General features: G+C 52.7%; 1 protein-coding gene across 1 annotated transcript; it reads left to right on the forward strand.

The window, feature by feature from the left end:
- The first annotated feature begins 701 nt into the window (after positions 1-701).
- TAS1R1 (taste 1 receptor member 1) lies at positions 702-20196 on the forward strand. The gene is made up of 6 exons (XM_012473649.2): positions 702-982; positions 9656-9962; positions 14740-15501; positions 16215-16427; positions 16751-16871; positions 19203-20196. The coding sequence occupies exons 1-6, from the start codon at positions 792-794 to the stop codon at positions 20132-20134; spliced, it is 2526 nt and encodes an 841-aa protein (XP_012329072.2). The 5' UTR covers positions 702-791; the 3' UTR covers positions 20135-20196.
- The last annotated feature ends 797 nt before the right edge of the window (positions 20197-20993 follow it).

Consider the following 20993-nt stretch of genomic DNA (forward strand, 5'->3'; position numbering starts at 1 on the left):
CAGCCTCCGGAAGCGCACTAGGAGGCTCCCACCGGCCTGGTCGCGGGAGGTGGGGGTGGGGCCAGGGGGCTCCGCCACCCCACCGAGGACTCCGTTTACATTATGCAAATTCTCTACCCCAGCCTGCCGGGGAGGGAAAGCCGGAAACCTCGAGACCAGCCAAGGGCCACCTCTCCGGAAATCCACCCGGGATTTTATTTTTTTCTCCTGCAGAAAAAGCTTTAGGATTGGCAGTTTAAACAAAACCCGTCTATTTGCATACCTTCGGTTTGCATGGATTTGTCTCGAAGTGAACAACCCTGGGTAACCAGGCGAAAGTATAAGACGATTGGCTCAGAATCTTAATGTTAGAAAACTGGAGACTGGGGGCAGGAGGGTGTCGACTCAAAGCTGTGTCTCAAAAACTGAGGCCCAGGTAAAAAGTTCTAAAACATCACAACGCCCGGAGAAGTTGTGTCCCAGCCTCCCGTCTCGCCCCAAAATGCCAGGGCTCCTTTCCTGAGCCAGGTGAAGTCACAGGCACCAGAGCATGGACAGAACCCACAGACGTCCAAAGGAAGGATCGCTGGGTGCCTCCTGCTTTGCATCCGTGCCTTGGTCCTGTCCAGTTCCTGAGTGGCACCGCAGGCCCGGAATGCCAAGGCAAACAGCCCTGCTTCAGCCACCGGGCTCCAGCCCCACCCTCTTCAGGGGCATGAAGTTAGGAAGCATCGGCTGCCTCCTTCTATTTAAGCAACTGGCCTCCTTAGGGGACAGTGGTCGGCCATGCTGGGCGTGGGCGTGTGGCCAGGATGCTACCCTGCATAGCTCACCTGGCCGGCCTGCAGCTTTTCATTTCCTGCTGCCGGGCCTTTGCCTGCCACAGCACGGAGTCTTCTCCTGACTTCAGCCTCCCTGGGGATTACCTCCTGGGAGGCCTGTTCCCTCTCCATTCTGGCTGTCTGCAGGTGAGGCACAGACCCGAGGTGACCCTGTGTGACAGGTGAGTGAGGGGGTCAGCGGAGCCACACTTGGTGGGACCCATGGCAATGGGGCCCCTCTGGCTGCCATTCTCAGCTAGGACCTTGTCTCTCTACCTTTGCCCCTTGAACTGTCCCCAGGCCTTGCCCATCAATCCACATGCCACCTAAGTGCTGGCTAGACCTTCCTGGACACTTCGGCTAGTTTCCAATTATTTCACTCTTGTTGTTAGAATGGGTTGTATTATAACTCCACTGAAGTCCGTTCCTGGCTTTCTACTATACCTAGATGGCAAGGCCTGAGCAAGGGCGGCCTTTTCCCTCTTCTATTTTCTTTCCACTCCTACCCATGTTCAAAGCTCCCTAGAGTCCCAGATGACTGTGCGGAGGAGACCCCATAAGTGCCCAGGCAGGAGTCAGAAGCCTCAGCCTATTGCCATATAAATAATGAAGAATATAACTAGAGATATAACCTTAGTAGTTATTCATAGATGATCTTAGTTATTCATATGTGATCTTAGTTATTCATATGTGAACTTATTCATAGATGATCTTAGTTCTTTTACTAATGCCTCTCAGGTCGCAAAGTGTGTACCTAGGGTGACATTGTGAAAGGAATGACCCTAAGGCAAAATGCTTTAAGCCCGCTGTCACGCCCCTGAAAGGGCTGCTGGAGGGCGCCTTGGCTATGCGGAGGGAAAGCACCCGCTGTTTTGCAGGCTGCGGAAGGAGATGTCAGAGATGTCCCCTTCCCCGGGAGAAGTTAGGAGAAAACTCCCCTCCTTCAAGCTCTTGGGGTGGGTCTGACGGCTGTCAGGGAGCCCCACAGACATCTGGGGGTTAATTGTCTCTATGTGATGCTGTGCCTCATCGGTCACGTTCCATGTCCACTCTCTTGTTCCACTTCTGCATCTGGTTCCTTTTTTCTTAGACGAGATAATCAGTAAAAGTAATATAAGTCTTAGTGTCTTTGTTCTTTCTTGACAAGTATGGAAAAGCGCTGAGGCATTATGCGCCTTACCTCATCTCGGTGACTAGAAAGCCTTGGGCCCCCATCCCTATGTCACGTGGTGTATTTGACCCTATCACTGACCACCAATGCCACACCCTACCTGCCCTGCCCTCAGCTTTATATGCAATAAAAGTCAGAGTGTGCCGACACTCGGGGCCACGCCGGACTCCACGCTTTGCTTGGCAGTGGACCCCTGGGCCCAGACTCTCTTTTCTCTATCTCTGTGTCTTGTGTCTTTTATTCCCACAGTTTCTTGTCTCCACACCAGCAGAGAGGGGCTCAAAGGACCCTGTATGGCTGGACCCTACAGATGACAAGTATGGTTCTCCATGGGGTGGGAAGGGAAGACACATCCCAGTAGATGCTTTAGGAGCTTAAAGATAAACTAGATTTAGAATGTGTCATTGCTTTGATAATAAAAATAAAATAAAATAAAAGTAAAAAGGTAAACTAGATTGGGGCCGGGTGCAGTGGCTCATGCCTGTAATCCTAGCACTTTCAGAGGCCAAGTCGGGTGGATCACGAGGTCAGGAGATCGAGACCATCCTGGCCAACATGGTGAAACCCTGTCTCTACTAAAAATACAAAAACTAGCTGGGCGTGGTGGCGCATGCCTGTAGTCCCAGCTACTCCGTAGACTGTGGCAGGAGAATCGCTTGAACCCAGAAGGCGGAGGTTGCAGTGAGCTGAGATTACGCCACTGCACTCCAGCCTGGCAACAGAGCAACACTTCATCTCAAAAAAAAAAAAAGATAAATTAGATTGGTGCCATCATTAAGTCAACAATCTAGGTAGAGAGGAACTACTGCTATTTATTTTTTTATTTTTATTTTTCTGAGACAGTCTTGCTCTGTTGTCCAGGCTGGAGTGCAGTGGCACGATCTTGGCTCACTGCAACCTCCTCCTCCTGGGCTCAAGTGATTCTCCTGCCTCAGCCTCACAACTAGCTGGAATTATAGGTGTGTGCCACCACACCCGGGTAATTTCTGTATTTCTTGTAGAGACTGGGGTTTCTCCATGTTAGCCAGGCTGGTCTCAAACTCCTGACCTCAAGTGATCTGCCCGCCTTGGCCTTCCAAAGTGCTGGGATTACAGGCGTGAGCCACCGCACCTGGCCTGCTTTTCCTTTATTTATTTATTTATTTATTTATTTATTTATTTATTTTGAGACGGAGTTTCGCTCTTGTTACCCAGGCTGGAGTGCAATGGAGCAATCTCGGCTCACCGCAACCTCCGCCTCCTGGGTTCAGGCAATTCTCCTGCCTCAGCCTCCTGAGTAGCTGGGATTACAGGCACGCGCCACCATGCCCAGCTAATTTTTTGTATTTTTAGTAGAGACGGAGTTTCACCATGTTGACCAGGATGGTCTCAATCTCTTGACCTTGTGATCCACCCGCCTCGGCCTCCCAAAGTGCTGGGATTACAGGCGTGAGCCACCGCACCCAGCCCTGCTTTTCCTTTAAAGAAGACAGTTGCTTGCAGACTGTGCAAGTCACAGATCCAGAGGCCCAAGAATGCTACCAAGGCTTGGCTGTGGGGTGTCCTACCCATGAAGCACACGAGATGGTTGGCCCAGGAAGAAGGTTCTGGAAATCCTGGTATATGAGGACCTGCTCGAATTGCTACAGATAAAAACCTGGATAGGCCGGGCACAGCGGCTCATGCCTGTAATCCCAGCACGTTGGGAGGCCGAGGCGGGTGGATCACCTGAGGTCAGAAGTCCGAGACGGCCTGACCAACTATTTTTAGTAGAGAAACCCCATCTCTACTAAAAATACAAAATTAGCTGGGCGTGGGGATACATGCCTATAATCCCAGCTACTCAGGATGCTGAGGCAGAAGAATCATTTGAACCTGGGAAGCGAAAGTTGTGGTAAGCCAAGATTGCACCGTTGCACTTCAGCCTGGGCAACAAGAGCAAAACTCTGTCAAAAAAACAAAAAACAACAAAGAAAAAAACTGGATAAAGAGAACAGGCTGGGAAGAGAAGTTGGGTAGTGCAGGAGGAGGGAAGATGTGAAAACGGGCTTCAGATGCCTGAAGAACTGTCTCATACAGGAGGCACGAACCCTCCTTTGAGTGACTCAGGGTACGGAAGTGGTAGAAGCCATGGAAGACCCTTCTAACAAGCAAGAGGCTGGAAAGTGGAACAGGCTAGCACACTTGGTTTGTTTGTTTGTTTGTTTGTTTGTTTATAGCATGAGGTCTTGCTCTCTCCCCCCTAGGCTGGAGTGTAGTGGTTCAATCACTGCAGCCTCACTTGGGCCTCATTGAGCCTCAAGTGATTCTCCTGCCTCAGCCTCCCAAGTAGTTGGGACTGCAGGCATGCACCACCACTCCTGGCTAATTTTTTTTTTTTGAGACGGAGTCCCGCACTGTCACCCAGGCTGTAGTGCAGTGGCACAATCTCAGCTCACTGCAATCTCCGCCTCCTGGGTTCAAGCAATTCTGCCTCAGCCTCCCGAGTGTAGGGTCCAGCCCTACAGGGTCCTGTGAGCCCCTCTCTACAGGAGTAGAGAAGAGAAACTGTGGAAATAAAAGACACGAGACACCAAGAAAGAGAAAAGAGAGTTTGGGCCCAGGGGTCCGCTGCCAGCCAGAGCGCGGAGTCCGGCAGTGGCCCAGAGTGTCCGCACACTCCGACTTTTATTGCGTATAAAGCTCAGGGCAGGGCAGGTAGGGCGAGGCACTGGTGGTCAGTGATAGGGGTCAAGTACACCACGTGTCATAGGGATGGCGGCCCAGGGCTTTCAAGTCGCCGAGATGAGGTAAGGAGCATAATGCGTCAGCACTTTTCCGTATTTGTCAAGAAAGAACAAAGACACTAAGATTTACGTTACTTTTACTGATTATATCTTCTAAGAAAAAGAGGAACCAGGTGCAGAAGTGGACATGGAAGTGGACACAGAACGTGACCGATGAGGCACAGCATCACATAGAGACAGTTAAGCCCCTGGATGTCTGCAGGGCTCCCTGACCGCCGTCAGGCCCACCCCAAGAGCTTTGGGGAGCGGAGTTTTCTCCTAACTCCTCTGGGGAAGGAGGTGTCTCGGCCATTTTAGACGTTTCCTTCCCTAGCTGGCTTAACAAACAGTGGGCGCTTTCCCAGTGCTGGCGCTGCTGCACAGCCGAGGCGCCCTCCAGCAGCCCTTACACGGGCGTGACAAAGGGCTCAAAGCATCTTGCCCGAGTGTCACTTCTTTCACAGTGTCACCTTAGGTCCACACTTTGCAACCCGAGAAGCATTAGCAACAATAAAGATTATAATGAGTATATATATAAGTATCTATATCTATAATAACTTATGTGATTATATTTCTAATTTCATCATTTATGTGGAAACAAGCTGAGGCTTCAGACGCTTGCCTTGGCACTTGCGGGGTCTCCCACCCACACCGAGTAGCTGGGACTACAGGCATGCACTACCACATCCAGCTAATTTTTTTGTATTTGTAGTAGAGACGGGGTTTCACCATGTCGGCCAGGATGGTCTCGATCTCTTGACCTTGTGATCCACCCACCTCGGCCTCCCAAAGTGCTGGGATTACAGGCATGAGCCACTGCACCTGGCTTTTTTTCTTTTTCTTTTTCTTTTTTTTTTTGAGATGGAGTTTCGCTCTTGTTGCCCAGGCTAGAGTGCAATGGCACCATCTCGGCTCACTGCTACCTCCGCGTCCCAGGTTTGAGCGATTCTCCTCCTGCCTCAGCCTCCCGAGTAGCTGGGATTACAGGCATGTACCGCCACATCCGGCTAATTTTTTATTTTTAGTAGAGACGGGATATCTCCATGTTAGTCAGGCTGGTCTCAAACTGTCGACCTCAGGCAATCCACCTGCCTCAGCCTCCCAAAGTGCTGAGATTACAGGTGTGAGCCACTGCGCCCAGCTCCTGGCTAATTTTTTAATCTTTTGTGGAGAAGGCAGTTTCATTGTGTTGCTCAGGCTGGTCTCAAACTCCTGGTCTCAAGTGATTCCCCTGCCTGGGCCTCCCAAAGTGTTGGGATTACAGGTGAGCCACTGGGCCAGCCATTAAAAAGCAATTTTTTTGAGATATCGAGTCTCACTATGTTGCCCAGGCTGATCTCCAACTCCTGGGCTCAAGCACTCCTCCATCTTCAGCCTCCTGAGTAGCTGGGACTACAGGCATGGGCCACTGCACCTGGTTTAGCCTGCTCTTTAAACAAGCTGACTCCTGTCCCCAGCTCATTCCTATTGGGCTCCAGACAGGAGTTCTCAAAGTAGGGGTAATAAGGCATACAGGCCCTCAGCACATTCATAAGTGTCCTGGTGAGAAGCACTAGTTAAACGAGGTTAGGCAGGTGTAGTGGTTAGCTTTTTTTTTTTTTTTTTCTGAGACAGAGTCTTTCTCTTTTGCTCAGACTGGAGTCCAGTGGTGCAATCCTAGCCCACTGGCAGCTTTGCCTGGGCCTCACTGAAGTCCAAGCAATTCTACCGCCCCAGCCTCCTTAGTAGCTGGAACTACAGGCATGTGCCATCACCCCCAGCTAATTTTTTTTTTGTAGAGACAGGGTCTCACTACATTGCCCAGGCTGGACTCAAACTCCTGGGCTCAAGCAGTGCTAGGCCTCCCAAAGTGCTAAGATTCTAGGAGTGAGTGAGCCGGGGTGGTGAATTTTGTGTGTCAACTTGTCTAGGCTATGGTGCCCAGAGTTGTGTGGTCAAGCAGCAGTCTTGGTGTTGCCATGAAGGTATTTTTAATTTACTCATTTTGGCAGGGCGTGGTGGTTGACACCTTTAATTCCTGCACTTTGGGAGGCTGAGGCAGGCAGACCACTTGAGGTCAGGAGTTCCAGACCAGCCTGGCCAACACGGTGAAACCCTGCCTCTACTAAAAATACAAAATTAGCTGGGCGTGGTGGCTGGTGCCTGTAATCCCGGCTACTCGGGAGGCTGAGGCACAAGAATCCCTTGAACCCAGGATGTGGAGATTGCAGTGAGCCAAGATCACGCCACTGCACTCCACCCTGGGCTGGAGTCTCCAGTGAGACTCAGCCTCAAAAAAAACCCACAAAATTTTATTTTGAGACAGAGTCTCTCACTGTCGCCCAGGCTGGGGCCCATTAGCGTGATCTCGGCTCACTGCAACCTCTTCTTCCCGGGTTCAAGCGATCCTCCAGCCTCAGCCTCCGGAGTAGCTGGGATCACAGGCATGTGCTACCATGCCCAGCTAATCTTTGTACTTTTGATAAAGGCTGGTTTTCACTGTGTTGGCCAGTCTGGTTTCAAACTCTTGGCCTCAAGCAATCCACCCACCTCAGCCTCCCAAAATGCTGGGATTACAGGTGTGATCCACCGCGCCCAGCCTGAAGGTGTTTTTTAGATGTGGCAAACATTTAAATCAATAGACTTGGGCTGGGTATGGTGACTCACACCAGTAATCCCAGCACTTTGGGAGGCTGAGGCGAGCGGATCACTTGAGGTCAGGAATTCCAGATCAGCCTGGCCAACATGGCAAAACCCTGTTTCTACTAAAAATACAAAAATTGGGCCGGGCGCGGTGGCTCACGCCTGTAATCCCAGCACTTTGGGAGGCCGAGGCGGGTGGATCACGAGGTCAAGAGATTGAGACCATCCTGGTCAACGTGGTGAAACCCCGTCTCTACTAAAAATACAAAAAATTAGCCAGGCATGGTGGCGCATGCCTGTAATCCCAGCTACTCAGGAGGCTGAGGTAGGAGAATTGCCTGAACCCAGGAGGCGGAGGTTGCGGTGAGCCCAGATGGCGCCATGCACTCCAGCCTGGGTAACAAGAGCGAAACTCCGTCTCAAAAAAAAAAAAAAAAAAAAAAAATTGGCCAGGCGTGGTGGCTCAAGCCTGTAATCCCAGCACTTTGGGAGGCCGAGGCGGGCGGATCACGAGGTCAAGAGATCGAGACCATCCTGGTCAACATGGTGAAACCCCGTCTCTACTAATACAAAAAATTAGCTGGGCATGGTGGCGCGTGCCTGTAATCCCAGCTACTCAGGAGGCTGAGGCAGCAGAATTGCCTGAACCCAGGAGGCGGAGGTTGTGGTGAGCCGAGATCGCGCCATTGCACTCCAGCCTGGGTAACGAGCGAAACTCCGCCTCAAAAAAAAAAAAAATACAAAAATTAGCTGGGTGTTGTGGCACATGCCTGTAGTCCCAGCTACTTGGGAGGCTGAGGTGGGAGAATCCTTTGAACCTGGGAGGAGGAGGTTGCAGTGAGCCAAGATCGTACCACTGCACTCCAGCCTGGGTGACAGAGAGAGACTCTGTCTCAAAAAAAAAAAAAAAAGTCATTTGGGAGGCCAAGGCAGGTGGATCACTTGAGGTCAGGAATTCAAGACCAACCTGGCCAACATGGTGAAACCCCATTGTCTTTACTAAAAATGCAAAAATTAGTCTGGCGTAGTGGCATGCGCCTGTAATCCCAGCTACTCAGGAAACTAAGACAGGAGAATCACTTGAACCCGGGAGGCAGAGGTTCAGTGAACTGAGATCATGCCACTGCACTCCAGCCTGGGCAACACAGTGAAACTCCGTCTTCAAAAAAAAAATAAAATTAATAGACTTTGTTAAGCAAATCGCTCTCCATAATGAGGGTGGGCCTCATCCCATAAATTGAAGGCCTTAAAAGCCTGAGGTTTCTGGACAAGGAGGGAATTCTGCCTCCAGATCGCCTTAGGACTGAAGAGCAAGGTAACATCAATTCTTGACAGAATGTCCAGCCTGCTGGCCTGCCCTGCAAAATTTGAACTTGCCAGCCCTCACATGTGAGCCAATTTCTTTCTTTTTTTTGAGACAGAGTCTTGCTCTATTGCCAGACTGGACTGCAGTGGCACAATCTTGGTTCACTGCAACCTCCACCTCCTGGTTCAAGCAATTTTCCTGCCTCAGCCTCCCAAGTAGCTGGGATTACAGGCACATGCCACCATGCCCAGCTAATTTTTGTATTTTTAGTAGAGACGAGGTTTCACCATTTTGATCAGGCTGGTCTCAAACTACTGACCTTGTGATCCGCCCACCTTGGCCTTCCAAAGTGCTGGGATTACAGACCTGAGCCACCGCGCCCAGCCGAGCCAATTTCTTTCTTTCTTTCTTTTTTTTTTTTTTTTTTGAGACGGAGTTTTGCTCTTGTTACCCAGGCTCGAGTGCAATGGTGTGATCTCAGCTCACCGCAACCTCCGCCTCCTGGGTTCAGGCAATTCTCCTGCCTCAGCCTCCTGAGTAGTGGGGATTACAGGCACGTGCCACCATGCTCAGCTAATTTTTTATATTTTTAGTAGAGACGGGGTTTCACTATGTTGACCAGGATGGTCTCAATCTCTTGACCTCGTGATCCGCCCGCCTCGGCCTCCCAAAGTGCTGGGATTACAGGCGTGAGCCACCGTGCCTGGCCACGCCAATTTCTTAAACTAAATTTCTCTCTGTCTCTCTCTTTCTCTCTGGAGAACACTGACTTATATAGCAGGTTTCTCTGCTCCGGGACCTCAGGAATGTTTTGATGCTCACAGGCTTCTCCATCAGGGCCAGCTTGTTCCTCCTACTGAGCTTCAGAGCCCTTCTTGAAGTCATGGTTTGGGGGACTGGACCGATGACCTCAGAGGTTCACTTCTACCCCCAAGCCTGGGAGTCTGGGAGGCCAGAGGATCTCAGTGGGGCCTTGTCCTTCTCAGCTGTCTCTGCTTGGCTTTTTCCACAGGCTCGGCACCTTCAATGATCACGGCTACCACCTCTTCCAGGCTATGAGGCTTGGGGTTGAGGAGATAAACAACTCCACGGCCCTGCTGCCCAACGTCACCCTGGGGTATGAGCTGTACGATGTGTGCTCAGACTCTGCCAATGTGTATGCCACGCTGAGAATGCTCTCCCTGCAGGGGCCACACCACATAAAGCTCCAAGGAGACCTTCTCCAGTATTCCCCTAAGGTGCTGGCGGTGATTGGGACTGACAACACCAACCAGGCTGCCACCACAGCTGCCCTGCTGAGCCCTTTCCTGGTGCCTCTGGTAAGCTGGAGCCTCACACCTTCGCCCGTTTCCCTTCAGGCGAGTCTGGGCTAGGGCGTGTCGGCAAGAGCTGCTGTCCCCACAAGGCTGCCTGCCCACTGGATCTCTCTGGTGGTCACTGCTCCCTAGTCACAAGTCAGGGGTCCCTGTCCAGCATGGTTCCTGCCCCAGCCTTCCTTTCTTTCCAGGACTGCTACCAGATCTCCCTGCCTCCACTCTCATGGGAAAACCCATTCTCCTCGGGAACTAGTGCCCTCCACTCCCCTCCTCCCTCTGGAGGTTCCATCGCCTTTGTTAGGAATGGACACCCTGAACACGCACTGTGGCTCACGCCTCTAGTCCCTTGGGGAGGCTAGGCAGATCTCTTGAGGCCAGGAGTTCGAGACCAGCCTGGCCAATATGGTGAAACCCCGTCTCTACTAAAAATACAAAAATTAGCTGGGCGTGGTGGTGCACATCTGTAATCCCAGCTACTCGGGAGGCTGAGGCAGGAGAATTGCTTGAACCTAGGAGGTGGAGGTTGCAGTGACCTGAGATTGTACCACTGCACTCCAACCTGGGCAACAGAGTGTGAGACCTTGTCCCCTCACCCAAAAAAAAGGACACCCTTTGCTTCGCACCCCATAGACTGCTCCACGTCATCCCTGCCTCACCTGCCTGACTTTCCTTCTTCCCTCCCGGCTCAGAGGTGCTGACATCCCTCCCCTTGCTGGGGCCAGTCCTGCCCCTGTGCTTATTCCTGCCCTGTACCTTGGGCCATGGCCCCTCCTTGGCTCGTTTCCCCATGGGCTCCTGCCCGTCCTGTGGTTGCCCTCATCCCTCTCCCTCCTCCAGGCCCTCTACTCTGAGCACTGACTCCTGACCCTACCCATGGGAGCTTCCCGCTGGCCTTACCCTCCCCTCATTTTCCCTCAGCCCCCCATTCCGCCCCCCTACTCTTGCTTTTTCTGTGAGCTGGGGCACTTTCTAGGTCTTCGAATCCTGCTTTGCAGTCTTTTATCTTAAGTGACGTCTTTGTGAATTTATTATTTTTTTTAAGACGGGGTTTCACCATGTTGTCAGGCTGTTCTTGAACTCCTGACCTCAGGTGATCTGTCCGCCTTGGCCTCCAAAGTGCTTGGATTACAGGCATGAGCCACCACACCCTGCCAAATTTTTTTTTTTTGAGACACAGTATCACTCTGTTGCCCAGGCTGGAGTGCAGTGGCGCAATGTCGGCTCACTGTAACCTCCAACTCCCAGGCTCAAGCTCCCAAGTAGCTGGGACCACAGGCATGTGCCACCATGCCTGGCTAATTTTTGTATTTTTTTTTAGAAATGGGGGTCTCACATTGCTTTTGGCTAAGATCAAGTGTAGAGATGGGGGTGTCACTATGTTGCCCAGGCTGGCCTCAAACTCCTGGGCTCAAGCAATCCACCTGCCTTGGCCTCCCAAAGTGGTGAGATTACAGGTGTGAGCCACTGTGCCCTTTGGGACATTTTTGACCAGTCCTCCTATGAGAGTCTGGAATTTTTGCCCCCTCAGCCCCCTGCCCCCGCACCCCGGCTTTCCCTTGCAGCCCTTCTCTCCTCTTGCCCCACCTCCTCTGAGAAGGCAGGTGATTCCCAGGAGCAGGCTTCACCCTCCTCTCCTCCCTGTTTCCAGTTCCCAGGCAGGCTGTGGGTTCGTGGCTTAACCTCTCATCCTGAGGACCCTCTCCTCTGATTTGAGCCCCTGATGCTGGCCCAACATTGCCACATCATGGACCCAGCAGGGCCCAGATTGACTTTACGTCCCTACACAACAAAAGCTTCTTTTCGGCCAGGTGTGGTGGCTCACGCCTGTAATCCTAGCACTTTGGGAGGCTGAGGCAGGCAGATCACGAGGTCAGGAGATCAAGACCATCCTGGCCAACGTGGTGAAACCCCATCTCTACTAAAAATGCAAAAATTAGCTGGACGTGGTGATGTGTGCCTGTAGTCCCAGCTACTGGGGAGGCTGAGGCGGGGGAATCACTTGAACCCAAGAGGTAGAGGTTGTAGTGAGCCAAGATCATGCCAGTGCATTCCTGCTTGGCAACAAAGTGAGACTCTCTCTCAAAAAAGCCTCTTTTCTTCCTGAATTGCCCCCAACCCCCTGGTGAATGGAGCAGCCATCGCTACCCAAGCCACAACCCCAAGTCCTGCCTGCTGCCACTCCTCCTTACCCTGCTCCCCACCTTTGGTCCTCTCTGGCCTCCTTTTCCACTGCCACAGCCACAGCTGGAATTCAGACCAGCATCACCCCTCAGCTAGATTCTTCCATCAGCTTCCTAAGGCTTCCCCCGCCTCTAGTCTTTAATCTTTTCTCATTCCTCACTGAAGTCAGAGATATACTCATAGAATCCAAGTCCTGGCCAGGTACAGTGGCTCACGCCTGTAATCCTAGCACTTTGGGAGGTCGAGGTGGGCAGATCACAAGGTCAGGAATTGGAAACCAGCCTGGCCAATGTGGTGAATCCCCGTCTATACTGAAAATACAAAAATTAGCCAGGCATGGTGGTTCGCACCTGTAATGCCAGCTACTCAGGAGGCTGAGGCAGGAGAATCGCTTGAGGGAGGCGGGGGTTGCAGTGAGCCACAGGGGGTTGCAGCCTGGGCAACAGAGCAAGACTCTGTCTCAGGGAAAAAAAAAATGCTAGTCCAAACATAGCACTTCTCTTCGGACACCCTTAGGGACTCCTTATGGCTTACGGCAGTGGTCCCCAACCTTTTTGGCATCAGGGACTGGTTTCATGGAAGACAATTTTTCCAAGGACATGTGTGGGGAGGTAGGTTTCAGGATGATTCAAGTGCATTACATTTATTGTGCACTTTATTTATGTTATTACATTGTTTTCTATATATATATATATATATATAGAAAATATTTTTTTTTAAGACAGAGTTTTGCTCTTGTTGTCCAGGCTGAAGTGCAATGGCACAATCTCTACCACTACCTTCACCTCCTGGGTTCAGCAATTCTCCCGTGTCAGCCTCCTGAGTAGCTGGGATGACAGGCATGTGCCCCCACGCCCAGCTAATTTTTTGTATTTTTTAGTAGAGACAGAGTTTCTTCATATTGGTCAGGCTGGTCTCGGACTCCCAACCTCAGGTGATCCACCTGCCTCGGCCTCCCAAAGTGCTGGGATTACAGGCGTGAGCCACCATGCCTAGCCACATATATATTTTTCTGAGACGGAGTCTTGCTCTGTCACCCAGGCTGGAGTGCAGTGGCATGACCTCGGCTCACTGCAACCTCTGCCTCCTGGTTTCAAGCAATTTTCCTGTCTCAGCCTCCGGAGTAGCTGGTGGTGTGCGCCTGTACTCACACAATAATTTGTGTATTTTTTAGTAAAGATGGGGTTTCACCATATTGGCCAGGCTTGTGTCAAACTCCTGACCTTGTGATCTGCCTGCCTCGGCCTCCCAGAGTGCTGGGATTACAGCCGTGAGCCACTGCACCCTGCCATAATATATTTATATATGTATGTATGTTATATTTATTTATTTATTTATTTATTTTGAGATGGAGTCTCCCTCTGTCACCCAGGCTGGAAGGCAGTGGGGTGATCTTGGTTCACTGCAACCTCCATCTCTTGGGTTCAAGCAATTCTCTGCCTCAGCCTCCCGAGTAGCTGGGATTACAAGTGCCTGCCACCACGCCCAGCTAATTTTTGTATTTTTAGTAGAGACGGGATTTCATCATCTTGGCCAGGCTGGTCTTGAACTCCTGACCTCGTGATCCACCTTCCTTGGCCTCCCAAAGTGCTGGGATTACAGATGTGAACCACTGTGCCCGGCCTATATATTAATATAATAAAATAATTATACAAATTACTATAAGGTAGAATCAGTGGGAGGCCTGAGCTTGTCTTCCTACAACTAGATAGTCCCCATCTGGGGGTGATGGGAGACAGTGATAGATCATCAGACACCAGATTCTCATAAGGAGCGCGCAATCTAGATCCCTCACATGTGCAGTTCACAGCGGGGTTTGAGCTCCTATGAGAATCCGATGCTGCTGCTGATCTGACAGGAGGGGAGCAGCTGTAAATACAGATGAAGCTTCACTCACACACCAGCTGCTCACCTCCTCCTGTGAGGCCCAGTTCCTAACAGGCCACTGACCTTAACTTCTGCCCTGACCTACACATGCTTCTCTTCTTCCCTGCACACGGCCTCCAGCGGAAGTCCCTGAAGGTCCCTAAACACAAAGGACTATTTCACTCCTATGCAGGTTTTGTCTCTTTTGCTTAGAATGCATGCCCTCGGCCGAGTGCGGTGAGAGGATTATAGGCACTTTGGGAGGCCGAGGCGAGTGGATCACCTGAGGTTGGGAGTTCGAGACCAGCCTGACCAACATGGAGAAACCCCATCTCTACTAAAAATACAAAATTAGCCAGGCATTGTGGCACATGCCTATAATCCCAGCTACTTTTGAGGCTGAGGCAGGATAATTGCTTGAACCCAGGAGGCGGAGGTTGCAGTGAGCTGAGATCATGCCATTGCACTCCAGCCTGGGCAACAAAAGCAAAACTCCATCTCCAAAAAAAAAAAAATGCATTCCCTAACCCTTTATCCTGGGGCAGATTCCCATTCCTCCCCCAGAACCCGCCCCTGTGGAGCCTTCGCAGGTGATCTGTAAGTTTCACAGGGTGAGTGGTGCTTTCCTGGTCTCCCCCCTCCCTGTATCCCCACACCCAGCACAGGACCAGGCACTGGGGGGCCTTCAGTGGAGATTGATGCCACTGAACTGGCTGAATGGGACCTCCCACAGATCAGCTATGCGGCCAGCAGCACGACGCTCAGCATGAAGCAGCAGTATCCCTCTTTCCTGCGCACCATCCCCAGCGACAAGTACCAGGTGGAGACCATGGTGCTGCTGCTGCAGAGGTTCGGGTGGACCTGGATCTCTCTGATTGGCAGCAGTGGCGACTATGGCCAGCTGGGGGTGCAGGCACTGGAGGACCAGGCCACTGTTCAGGGCATCTGCATTGCTTTCAAGGACATCGTGCCCTTCTCTGCCCGGGTGGGTGATGAGAGGATGCAGGGCATGATGCACCACCTGGTCCAGGCCAGGGCCACCGTCGTGGTGGTTTTTTCCAGCCGGCCGCTGGCCAGGGTGTTCTTCGAGTCTGTGGTGCTGGCCAACGTGACTGGCAAGGTGTGGATCGCCTCAGAAGACTGGGCCATCTCCACTTACATCTCTGGGGTGCCCGGGATCCGGCGCATTGGGACTGTGCTGGGTGTGGCCATCCAGCAGAGGACTATCCCTGGCCTGAAGGCGTTTGAAGAAGCCTATGCCTCGGCAGACAAGGGGGCCCCTAGGCCTTGCCCCAAGGGCTCCTGGTGCAGCAGCAATCAGCTCTGCAGAGAATGCCAGGCTTTCACGGCACACGGAATGCCCAAGCTCACAGCCTTCTCCATGAGCGCTGCCTACAACGCATACCAGGCTGTGTACGCGGTGGCCCATGGCCTCCACCAGCTCCTGGGCTGTGCCTCTGGAGCTTGTTCCAGGGACCAAGTCTACCCCTGGCAGGTAAGAGCGCCTACCCCCAATACCCTGTGTCAGAAAGAACAGCCAATCCTGAGACGAGCAGAGTGGGCACTCTCTGACCACCCTAAATGCCAAGGGGGATAAATCCCAGTAACTTGACTGCTTTTTTTTTTTTGAGACAGAGTCTCGCTCTGTCCCCCAGGCTGGAGTGCAGTGATGTGATCTTGGCTCACTGCAACTTCCACTTCCTGGGTCAAGTGATTCTTCTGTCTCGGCCTGCTGAGTAGCTGGGATTACAGGCACCCACCACCACATCTGGCTCATTTTTGTGTTTTTAGTAGAGATGAGGTTTCTTGGCCAGGCTGGTCTCGAACTCCTGGCATCAACTGATCTGCCCGCTTCAGCCTCCCAAAGTGCTGGGATTACAGGTGTGAGCCACCACACCCGGCTGCTCTCTTCTCTTAGACAGATCCTTCTCTCTGATCCTTGCCTTCTCTCACCCACTGTGGGTTGGAAGTGTTAAGGGCTAAAACTGTCTGGAAAGGAGCCCTTTGTTAGAGGCCTCCTCTCAGGAAGTTGGTGGGGAGGGTTGAGGGGCTTCCTAAGAAGGAAGGGAGCTCTAAGGAAGGGACTCGACCTTCCTGATGGGCTGAAACCACCAGGATGGAAACCCAGGAAGGCCCCAGGCCCTTGCTTCTGGGACCATGTGGGTCTGTGCTGTCTATTGTGGCTTCATGATAATGCGTTTCTTTCAGCTTTTGGAGCAGATCCAGAAGGTGAATTTTCTTCTACACGGGGACACTGTGATGTTTCATGACAATGGAAATCCCTTCAGTAGCTATAACATAATTGCCTGGGACTGGAATGGGCCCAAGTGGACCTTCACGGTTGTCGGCTCCTCCACGTGGTCTCCAGTTCAGCTAGACATAAATGAGACCAAAATCCAGTGGCACGGAAAGGACAACCAGGTAATGGGGATGTGGCCACTCACCAGGCGACTTATGGGCAGCCTAGAGCCTGGAGGTGATGTTGACACACTGTGTACAGAGAGCAGGAGGGGGACCCCAGGGATCCAGCTGCCACCACTCTACCCATCCTGGCCAGGGAAGCAGGGAAGACACTTCATGGGAGCTAGCGTGCAGATGCCCTGGGGTGGGAGTTCACACAACCAGGGGCCCTCCCCTAGGGGTGAGGCCCTGAGGGCAGATGCACAGAGATTCTGTTTTCTGTTCCACCTGTGAGCTGTCCTTTGACTTGGACCCCTATATGTGGACCCTCTGGCTTCTTACAGGTGCCTAAGTCTGTGTGTTCCAGTGACTGTCTTGAAGGGCACCAGCGAGTGGTTATGGGTTTCCATCACTGTTGCTTTAAGTGTGTGCCCTGTGAGGCTGGGACCTTCCTCAACACGAGTGGTGAGTGAGCAAAGGAGCAGTCGAGCTACCCAGTACTGCCAGGGGCTGAAGGATGGATGGAAGACCCTCCCTTGGGCCCCATGTGCACATGCCCTGCCCCAGAACCAGGGCCCCAGTCACTGGGTTGCCAGTTAGCTTCAGGTTGGAGGACACCTTTCACCAGACAGAATTCTGATTAAGAGAAAGAATTGGCCGGGTGCGGTGGCTCACGCCTGTAATCCCAGCACTTTGGGAGGCTGAGGTGGATGGATCACCTGAGGTCAGGAGTTCGAGACCAGCCTGACCAACATGGAGAAACCCCATCTCAAAAAAAAAAGAAAAAGAAAGAAAGAATTGGCTGCTGGGTGCAGAGGCTCATGCCTGTAATCCCAGCACTTTGGGAGGCCGAGGCGGGAGGATCACTTGAGGTTAGGAGTTTGAGACCAGCCTGGCTAACATGGTAAAACCCCATATCTACCAAAAATATAAAAAATTAGCTGGGTATGGTGGCACAAGCCTGTAATCCCAGCTACTTGGGAGGCTGAGGCAGGAGAATCACTTGAACCCAGGAGGTGGAGGTTACAGTGAGTCGAAATCGTGCCAGCCTGGGCGACAGATCGAGACTTCATCGCAAAAAAAAAAAAAAGCTGGGCGCAGTGACTCATGCTTGTAATCTCAGCACTTTGGGAGGCTGAGGTGGTCGGATCACTTGAGGTCAGGAGTTCTTGCCTGGCCAACATGGTGAAACCCTGTCTCTACTAAAAATACAAAAATTAAGGGCTGGGCGCAGTGGCTTACACATGTAATCCCAGCACTTTGGGAGGCCGAGGCGGGTGGATCACGAGGTCAAGAGATGGAGACCATCCTGGTCAACATGGTGAAACCCCGTCTCTACTAAAAATACAAAAAATTAGCTGGGCATGGTGGCACGTCCCTGTAATCCCAGCTACTCAGGAGGCTGAGGCAGGAGAATTGCCTGAACCCAGGAGGAGGAGGTTGCGGTGAGCCGAGATTGCGCCACTGCACTCCAGCCTGGGTAACAAGAGCGAAACTCCATCTCAAAAAAAAAAAAAAAAGAAATACAAAAATTAGCCAGGTGTAGTGGTGGGCACCTGTAATCCCAGCTACTGGGGAGGCTAAGGCAGGAAAATCTCTTGAATCTGGGAGGTTGTAGGTTGTGGTGAGCCAACACTGGGCCACTGTACTCTAGCCTGGGTGACAGAGTGACTCCATCTAAAAAAAAAAAAAAAAAAAAAAGGCCGGGCGCAGTGGCTCACGCCTGTAATCCCAGCACTGTGGGAGGCCGAGGTGGGTGGATCACGAGGTCAAGAGATCGAGACCATCCTGGTCAACATGGTTGAAACCCCGTCTCTACTAAAAATACAAAAAATTAGCTGGGCACGGTGGCGCGTGCCTGTAATCCCAGCTACTCAGGAGGCTGAGGCAGGAGAATTGCCTGAACCCAGGAGGAGGAGGTTGCGGTGAGCCGAGATCGTGCCATTGCACTCCAGCCTGGGTAACAAGAGCGAAACTCCATCTAAAAAAAAAAGAAAAGAAAAGAAAGAATCAGGCCAACTGAAAGCCTTAGACTGAGGTGTGTCCTCTATTAGAGAGCTGTCATCACAACTACAAATGCAATTGTATCCTGAATTCAACCTCTTTCTCTAAATGAATGTAACTGTTGTTCCCTTTGTACCCTCTTATCCTGCTGTCCCGTCTGTTGCCCATGCCAAAGACAGCTAGCTCCTTGAACAGCTTGGCCTGAATCCAGATACTAGCATGTCTGCAGCAGAGCAAAAAACAGCATTCCCCATCCAACAATGAAAACTCAAGAACAGAGAGCAAATTAGGTAGCTAAGGACTCATGTCCTTAGTTGGTGTCCAGGAGACATATTCTTTCCTTTCACCATCTCCGTAGGGATAGGAATACTTCCCTGCTGTTCTCAGAGGGTCAGGACTCAGAGAACCACAGAGCAGCAGCTCAGGAAAGTGGTTGATGGAAGTCCTGGAGAGAGAGGGATTAAAATGTCCTCCCTTTGCAGCAGGCTGCTCCCATTGGATCGTAGCCTCTCTGATATGCAGGCAGAGTAAGGTCCACCCTAGGGTTTGCAAAACCCTCAATGGATCATGAGCCATGTAGAACTGACCTGGGTGTTTCCAGAGTCTGTAATTAACACAGGCATTTTGAGGAGATGCCTGGCCTCAGGCCCCATTCCCGGCCACCCCCATCCCACTATGCCTAGCATAGCCTAGCTGCCCTGGAACAATTCTCCCTGCATCTTGCAGGCCCCTATTCCCTATTCCTACTCTGCTTATCTGGCTCTCAGGAACCTTCTTGGCCTGCCCTTTCAGACCTCTACAGATGCCAGCCTTGTGGGAAAGAAGAGTGGGCACCCAACGGAAGCCAGACCTGCTTCCCACGAACTGTGGTGTTTTTGGCTTGGCATGAGTACACCTCTTGGGTGCTGCTGGCAGCGAACACGCTGTTGCTGCTGCTGCTGCTTGGGACTGCTGGCCTGTTTGCCTGGCACCTAGACACGCCTGTGGTGAGGTCAGCAGGGGGCCGGCTGTGCTTTCTGATGCTGGGCTCACTGGCAGCAGGTAGCGGCAGCCTCTATGGCTTCTTTGGGGAGCCCACGTGGCCTGCATGCTTACTGCGCCAGGCCCTCTTTGCCCTTGGTTTCACCATCTTCCTGTCGTGCGTGACGGTTCGCTCCTTCCAACTAGTTATCATCTTCAAGTTTTCCACCAAGGTGCCTACATTCTACCATGCTTGGGTCCAAAACCACGGTGCCAGCCTGTTTGTGATGATCAGCTCAGTTGCCCAGCTGCTTATCTGTCTAACTTGGCTAGTGGTGTGGACCCCACTGCCCACTCGGGAATACCAGCGCTTCCCCCAGCTGGTGGTGCTTGAGTGCACAGAGGCCAATTCTCTGGGCTTCATCTTGGCCTTCCTCTACAATGGCCTCCTCTCCGTCAGCGCCTTTGCCTGCAGCTACCTGGGCAAGGACTTACCAGAGAACTACAACGAGGCCAAATGTGTCACTTTCAGCCTGCTCTTCAACTTCGTGTCCTGGATCGCCTTCTTCACCACGGCCAGCGTCTACGATGGCAAGTACCTGCCCGCAGTCAACATGCTGGCTGTGCTCAGCAGCCTGAGCAGTGGCTTCGGCGGGTATTTTCTGCCCAAGTGCTATGTAATCCTCTGCCGTCCAGACCTTAACAGCACAGAGCACTTCCAGGCCTCCATTCAGGACTACACGAGGCGCCGCAGCTCCACCTGACCAGTGGGTCAGCAGGCAAGGCCGGCAACCTTCCCTGCCCCGAGGGTCGAAGGTCGAGCAGGCCGGGGGTGTCCGGGAAGCCTTTGGGCTCCTCAGTCTGGTGTTAGGACGTGTAAGCGCCAGGGACAGCCCAGACCAGGCTCCGGGCTGCCAATAAAGAAGTGAAATGCGTATCTGGTTTCCTGTCGGGGGAGAGGGTGAGGTATCGCCTATTGAAGTCTGAATCCAGAGCCTGGAAAAGGCTGGCCGCCTAGCTTGATGTTGCTAGGCAACTCTGGAGGCGGGCCCGGCGCCGAAAAAAAAAAAAATAGGGTTTGGCCTCGCCCCCGCATCCCATTGGCGGTTCTCTGCAGGGTCCCGCCCTAAGGGGGCTGGAGCTAGAAACTCTACGCTTCCGAGGCGCCCCTCCTGGCAGGCACGCTCTAACGTCACGTCCGGCGCGAAGACGGCGGCGTCTCCGCACGGTCGGCGGGGCACGCATTGCCCGGCAGTTGGTTCGTGGGCTGTGGAGGCTACGGAGCAGGGGGCTGGCGGAGTCGGCTCGGCCGGCTCAGGGAGACCCTGCCCGGGTGAGGAGGGCGCGGGGGGAGGGAGGGAGGGAGGGGCTGCGGGCCGCCGTGGCTGCCTTCCGCTCGGCCGCTCGGGACCTGTGGGCGCGGCGTGGGCTCCGCTCACCTGTCCGCGGCCGCCGCCCTCCCGCTTCCAGGATCCTCTCGCTGTGCCGGGCCAGTTAGTTCGCGCTCATCCCGTGCCTCCTTTCCCCAAACTTTGATTTTTCCCACCAGGCCCCTCTTCACGACCCTGGACCCCCATCAGCATCCCCCCTGGCCAATCCAATATGGCCCCTGGCCCCCAGGAG

Source organism: Aotus nancymaae, unplaced genomic scaffold (genome assembly GCF_030222135.1).
Source record: "Aotus nancymaae isolate 86718 unplaced genomic scaffold, 86718_ANA_hifiasm-v0.15.2.pri h1tg000053l, whole genome shotgun sequence".
NCBI classification, from domain to species: Eukaryota; Metazoa; Chordata; class Mammalia; order Primates; family Aotidae; genus Aotus; species Aotus nancymaae.